Source organism: Vombatus ursinus, unplaced genomic scaffold (assembly GCF_900497805.2).
Source record: "Vombatus ursinus unplaced genomic scaffold, bare-nosed wombat genome assembly UNPS02010320.1, whole genome shotgun sequence".
NCBI classification, from domain to species: Eukaryota; Metazoa; Chordata; class Mammalia; order Diprotodontia; family Vombatidae; genus Vombatus; species Vombatus ursinus.
In genome coordinates this window covers 5,593,189-5,600,688 of record NW_020950098.1, presented here as the reverse complement: position 1 = coordinate 5,600,688, position 7,500 = coordinate 5,593,189, and the positions used below count along the sequence as shown (strand labels likewise).

General features: G+C 39.5%; 1 protein-coding gene across 1 annotated transcript in view; it reads right to left on the bottom strand.

Annotated features, from left to right (window-relative positions):
* Positions 1-732: 732 nt before the first annotated feature.
* Positions 733-7,500, bottom strand: part of CUNH12orf56 (chromosome unknown C12orf56 homolog) — a 112,176-nt gene continuing 105,408 nt past the window's right edge. The window contains exon 13 of the mRNA XM_027854203.1: positions 733-862. Within this exon, the coding sequence (XP_027710004.1) occupies positions 733-862 (130 nt within the window). The remainder of the gene's footprint in view (positions 863-7,500) is intronic.

The following is a 7,500-nucleotide window of genomic DNA, read 5'->3' as shown; positions in this document are numbered from 1 at the left end:
TCTACTATAGACTAAAATCAAATGGCAGAATTTCCCTTTGTCTTTTCTAAAGACCATAGGTAATCGTAACTTTCCATCTTCTATCAGTAACTGATATTTTGGATTCCTGTTAGAGTCATATGCTTATACTGATCCCTCCATGAAATACTGATTTCAGGGAAATCTCAATTGCTGGAGAAACATAGCTATGTGGGAGGTAGCTGAGCTCTTACTCAACATTTCTTTAACTATTCTTTTGTCTACCAAAAAAAATCTCTTTCCAACGCTGTTAGTGACTTCATTCAACTTGCTGTTACTCTACCAATTAGAACAGAGCAGGCTGTACTTTTTGGCATTTCTCTCCATGGACTTTATTTTCCCTTTAGAGACTTTTAAAGTGCCCTATTAGGCACTGCCCTATTCTGTGTATTTCACTCTTTCCTCAAAATATAGAAATCTGAAAGCTCTTGGAATACACAGATATTACACAGAGCTGCCATAATCTCCCATGAAATTGATGGGAAAAAATATATATTTTTTCTCCTGAAGAGATCCAATAGCTTCCAGTACCACTAGATTTATGAGAAAATGTATTTCACTGCTTTTCTGCTATAGAGAAATAGTTTCCCTAAGGATTCTATTTCAAAAGAAGGTGAAATACAGAGCTCTGATGATTTGAAATTAGTAAATGACATGGTTTTAATAGGAATAGAAATGTGAATTTCTTAAAAGTTTTAAGCTACTTATATTTATCTATGAACATTTCACACACTGCTCCTGTTCAACCAGGTCCAGAACTTCGTGAATGAGCTTAGTAGTGGTCTGCGTAATAGGGTAACACAATGGAAGTCTTTTTTCCAGAGCTGGCATGTGAACAAAGTACCTGCAGATCAGAAAGAGAAAGAAAATGGGACGAATTTTTAAAAAGGGAACTATTCCAGTAGGCCACATCAGCAGACAAAAGCATCATTCTGGATGAAAGGATCATAGATTTAGAGTTGGGAAGAGACCTCAGAGGCAATTAATTCCAATCCCTTTTTACAGATAAGGAAACTGAGGTCTTTGGACTTCCAAGAGATTTGTGGATAGACTTGAGGGAATCCATGAACTTGCATGGGGAAAAAAAATATCCTTATTTTAACTTTTTTTTGCAATCCTATGTATTTTATTTTATGCATTTAAAAATGTTCAGGCAACGGACAATTATAACATATAAAAAGTTTGAGAGACATAGTTTCTGAGTAATTAATCATTTTATTAATCATGCTAGCAGATAATTAATAAAAGGGATTAGTGGCACTCTCCAATATGAACAACCCCTCATGGAACCCACTCAACACTTCTATGCCCTTGGAAGGGTGCCTGACAATGGCAATCTGATTATGGTTAAAAGATAATGAGAGAATGGATGTTATAATGAGAGGTGAACCTATTCTAATGAGGGGCTGGGGAACATAACTGAGTATGTCACTCATGTACAAAGAGAGAGAGCCAGACCACCCCTAGCCCGGCAATTCAGCCTGCTTGAGTGGAAGACAATAGGTGGGAATTTACCATAGATTAAGTTCTTTGTAAGGTTCTTTAACTGAATGGGGTAACAATTCCAAGATTTCATCTTATCATCAGCCCTGCCCTTCAAAGAACTAAACTTTGATCTAATCTCCAAATGAGTAAGGGAAAAAAAATCCTGGATATTTGGTTATTATGTATGTGCCAGGCACTATGCTAAATGGTAGGAATACAAAGGAAGGCTGAAAAACAGTCCACGCTCTCAAAGAATCTTAGAAATGCTTCGTAGGCCTCACTAGTTTGCCAAAGGAGTCCATGACACATCAAAAACATTAAGAATTCCTATTCTAAATCATACAGTATTCTTTCTACTGCACACCCTTCCCCTTTTACAGAAGGGGTCAGTCTAAAAAGACTCAAACAATCTTTTCAGATCCACTCTCCCTCTCCTCCCTTCTTTATTATCTGTACCATATTTAATGCATGTTCTCACTTCACTGAAAAACTTAAATTTCAGCAAAGTAAATGCATTTCATTCATAATGCATCGATTACCAAGACATAAATGGACAGGTACCATACAGTCTCTACCACAGAGTAAGCTAGGGCCCTTGCTTCTTGACTCTCAGCTAAATAATGTGAGGCTGGGGGTGGAAAGGCTTTGAGTACAAGCAGAGCAACAGATTTTTGTCTGCCATTTAAGGATCACCTTAACTAACTGAGGGAAGACCATCTGATGATGCATTTTTTTAATCATGGCAACTCATGAAGACTTTCTCTTATAGTATGGAGGCATTACAGTTAGTAAAGGAAGTACTTATGGATAAAATTAGGGGCCTTTTGAAGTACTGATGTGAGAGGGAGTCCACCTGGTAGATACTTTCAGCTCAGCTGTCATAGCTATCATCCAGGGAAGTAACAATTATGAAGAAAGGGCCAGTCAAACCCACCAGCTACTAACCCACAGGGCAGACAAACAAACCTTGCTGGGGGTAGAGACAGAAAACAGCAAGACAAAACCAAACCACCTTACCATCTTGACTACCATCTCTCTTCAGATCCTGTTGCAGACAGCCTAGGCCCTTGAACCCAAAAGCCTTGGGAATGGCAATGCTTTCAGCCCAGATGCCCTCAGTCATCATCATGGGAAGCAATCCCTGAGGAGGTGTAGTGTGGCAATTGCTCCTTCAGGAGTAGCAGTCACATCTACTAAAGACCCAGAAAAGAAAATTCTGGCCTTACCACTATCAAATGGCTCAACATCAGCAATTGATAGGATTTTCATCAGTGGAAATTACATTAAAGAAGAGGCACTAACATCTGCTTTGCTCCATCTCTCCTAAACCTGCTTTTTATCCTCCCTACAATTTCTTATCCCTCTTTTTCTATTTTGCCCCAATCATATCTTATTTCCCTTTCTTCATGGACTTCACCCTAGAGTTAAACAATTCAAGAAGGTACTGTTTTCTGTTCGTAAATCTGTACCACCACCGCCACCACCATCTAGTCCTTTCGCTGTCCTACTAATCTTGAGTCACCCAAGAAGATGCCTACCATGCCTTCTCTAATCCCACTTCTCTGAATACAGTCTAAATAAGTCACAAATCACTCAAAACTGAGTCAACTCCAAATTCATGTGATCTAACCTCAACTGGGCCCTTGCCACTACAAAGTAACTCTTTAATTTATCTCTGAATATATATGACATTCTCCATAGTACCTATTCTGAACCTTTGCTCCTCTCTCTCTCCAAACCCTCACCTCAACCCTTACCCCTGCTCTATCATCAGACTACAGGCTTTACTGAAAAGATTGAGGCCATCCATCATTTCCCCTCTTCCAGATGTCAAAATCTCTATACATTTTCACCTTTGTTTCAGTCTCAGGGGATGAAGTGACCTTTTCCAAGACAAAGCCAATCCTTGATCCCATCACCTCTCTTCACCTTCAGGTGTTTGTCCCTTATTTCATTCCATTTATCGTTTTCAATTTCATTCTCTCTATTGGCTCCTTCCCTGTAACTGAAGATCATTCTTAAGACACTTTCCCATTAAAAAAAAAAAGCACCTTTCTTTGGTTCTCCTTTCCCTGGAGATACCATCCTGTGATGTCTCCTCCATACTACTTCTAAGGCCCACAGAGTAGTCTAAATTCATTGCCTCAGTTTCCCCACAGCTCACTTCCACCCCTAAACCCCTGCAATTTGCCTTTCAATGCCACTACTCTAAGCTGCTCTTTCATAGATCCTGAATGACATTTTGGTTTCTAAATGCAAAGTTGCTGTGGTTTTTTTTTCTTCAGACCCCATTATCCTGATCAATGCTCTTTGAAGCATTCAACATGATTGACCAGCTTTCCCCTCCTGAATACTCTCTCCTAACTTGGATTCAGTGATTCTGTCCTCTACAAGTTCTTCTACCTTATTGCCCTCTCCTCGATTTCCTTCACAGCTTCTTCTTCTCTGTGTGGCTGTCCCCCCGTCTATGTCTTTAGCCTTTTTCTGTGTGCTCTCTCACTTGGTAATCTCATTTTCTCCCATGAATTTAGTTATCTTTATGCAGAGGAACTCCAAACTCATATAGCCGGCTCCATTCTCTCCTCTGACCTTCAATCCTACATCTCCAAACCCTCTTCCCACTTCACAGTCTCTGTTGAGAGCAACACTATTCTTTTAGCCACCCAGACTCACAAACTTCAATTATTATTATTATTTTTCCCATTCATTTATTCTTCTACTCATATATTTTGAGGGGTTACTTTCAGTTTTATTGATGTATTTTGTTTTTACATTACATACCTTTACAGATTACTCCTAGGTCGTAAGAAAATAAAAACAGTTAAGTAAAACTACTAATACAGTGTCCTCACCTGGAAGTACATACAACATTTAAAATCTGTAGAACACCCCCACCTCCACCTCTCTTTTAAAAAAAAAATTAACAGAAATCTATTTTCTCTCTATCCCATACCCACCCCCATTAAAAAGAAAAAAAAATTCTTGCCCAAGATCATTCACATATTTGGCAAAGTAAAGATTCAAACTCAGGTCTTCTAAGTCAAGCATTAACATCACAGTGATAAGAGTAGGGTCTCAGGTCCTAATAGGCTGGTTAAGTTTAGGATTTCAGAGTATATTGATGGATAGGGATAAAACTGCTGAATGGGAAGGAAGCTAGCGGGACAAGTGAAACAGACATAAGATGAGCAGTATACATGAGTCGCCTTGTTTGCAGAAAAACATCATCTTAAGGCTATCCAAAAGGATCCACACAGATAAGTAGTGCTCAGTCATTTGTTGTAAATCCCTTTTTGCAAAGACATTGGACCTTAAAATCACAGTAGGGGGAACTGGATCCAGTTGGATGCAAAATGGGGCAAAGGGAATGAGGAAGGCAATGAGTGAAGAAAGAAGTTTAAAGTTTTTCCCTATATAGAATTTTTATTCCAAAGAAGGAAAGGTTTATAAGGATATTGGAGTAGGTCATGAGTAGAAGAAAAGGTATGTATGTTTGTAGGGGATATATGACATAAGTCATTCCCAAAGATACCCACAAAGTTAAGTTGGACTTGGAACCTACTCAAAGCCAACGTGGGTGCCTACCTCCTTCTCTCTCCATCCCCCATGGTGAAGCGAGCTATACTAAATGATTACCTTCATCAAGGTTGGACTTAGGAGTTATCTCTGTGTCCACAGGGCCAAGGACTAAGAGTTAGAATTAAAAAAAAAATACAAACAGAAATTGGGGAAATCTTCCCCATAACCTTCAATAGTTTAAAATGGGAAAGTGGTGAGAAGCAGGACACACGCATTGGTTTCTCTATCTATAAATGCCATCGCCGGATCAGAATCTGGAACTCATTTACAATCCCCCCTTCCTCACCCAAACACCCCTCTCCAACAGCAACGGTGTTATGCCCTGCCCAGATGCTCAGGAAAGAATGCCAAGTTGCTGCAATATTTTCACCCTTCATGGGTTCAGATGTTGCATACAGCAGATTTTTTCCCTTCTCTTAGAGGGTGCTAATGGAGAACTATAACCGCTAAGTATATTTGGTTTTTCTTGTCTATAAATAGAAGTAGGGCAAGGAATGATGGATGGCTGGTGAAACAAACTCTTACTGTTTCTATTCCTTGATACTGTTCCATTAGTTAGAAAAAAAGGGCAAATGGGGGGAGGGGGAATAGACAGCAAAAGACATTAATTTATATGTTATTTGTAAATATATGTATACATGTATATTTAAAGAGTACATTAATTATTCCTCATTTATTCAGCAGTTTTTAATTACTTATTATATGTAAAGCACTGGGCTAGGCCCTGAGGGAGATAAAAAGATAAAGAAGACAGAGTCTTTGCCCTCAGGAAGTGGGAGGGGGGATAAATAAATAACTATAATTCAAAATGTTGCATAAATATATCAGAGAAGTTAGGTGATGAAAGGGGGCAGCTAAGGGCCACAGTGAATAGAGCTTTGCCCACCCTGCTTCCATCAGGATTTCAAATCTGGCCTCAGACATTTACTTGCTAAGTGTCCCCGGGCAAGTCACTGATCCTCTGTCTGCCTCAGTTTCATCTTAGGTAAAATGAGAGAAAGGGAAAGGAATAAGCATTTCCTAAACTATGTATGTGTCAGGAACAGTGCTAAAAGCATTTTACAAATATTATCCTATTTGATTCTCACAACAACCCTATGAGATGGATGCTGTTATTATCACTATTTCCTGAGTTGAGGAAGCTGAAGTAAAGAGAGGTTAAGTGACTTGGCCAGGGTCACATAACTAGAAAGTGTTTGAGGCCATATTTGGACTCGGGTTTTCCTGACTCCAGGCCCAGTGCTCTATCTACTTCACTGCAGTTGCTTTTAATTGGGATAATAATGATATTTTGAGGCTCGCAAAGACCTTAGATTAAAAAGGCCAAGATCTCCCACTGCATTCTGGGCCATCTCCAGTCATCCTGATGAATATCTGGCCACTGGACGCTGATGGCTCTGGAGGAGAAAGTGAGGCTGGTGACCTTGCACAGCCCTCCCTCACTGTAATCCAATTCACTTGCAAGTCGTGGCATCATTTTCCTGATGTCACGGTCCTCTTTGAGAACCAAGAACAAACAACACACACAATGCACTTGCCTAATAATAATAATAGCAACAATAGCTAACATTTATATAGTGCTTCCCACATGCCAGGCACTGTGCTAAGGGCATTACAATTATTATCTCATTGACCCTCACAACAACCCTGGGAAATAGGTGCTATTATTATCCCTATTTTACAGAAAAGGAAACTGAGACGAACAAAGGTTAAATAATCTACTCAGGGTCACACAGCTCATAAGTGTCTAAGGCCAGGTTTGAACTCAGGTTTTCCTGACTCCAGGCCTACCATTCTATCCGCTGTGCCACCTCACTGCCCAGGGTTGTTGTGAGAATAAAATAAGATACAATTTGTAAAATAAAGTAAAATGTGTAAAAAGCTTTGCAAATCTTAAAATGCTATATAAACAAGCTATTATTATTAATTGTAAGAGCTCTGAAGAAAAATCATTTCTAACCTGGGGGAAATCAGGAAAGATTTCATGGAGAAGGTAACATTTATATACCACCTTCTATGTGCCAGGCACTGTGCTAAGCACTTCTACAAATATCCTATTTGATCCTTCCAATAACCTGCAAGATGCAATTATTATCCCCACTTTACAGTTGAGGAAACTGAGGCAGATAGAAGTTTAAATGACTTGTCCAAAGTCACTCAACTAGTAAGTATCTGAGGCTGGATTTAAACTCAAGTCTTTCTGACTCCAGGTGCAGTGTTCTATTCACCGCACCAGCAGCTGCCTCTAAAGAACTTAGTCCGGCAAGATGTATACAATTTTGGCAGACAGAGAGAGGAATGGGACATCTCAAGGGTCCAGAATATTATAAGCAAATATAAAAAAGTGAGAAAGTATAGGGCTTGTTCATAGGTGTGTGTGTGTGTGTGTGTGTGTGTGTGTGTGTGTGTGTGTGTGTG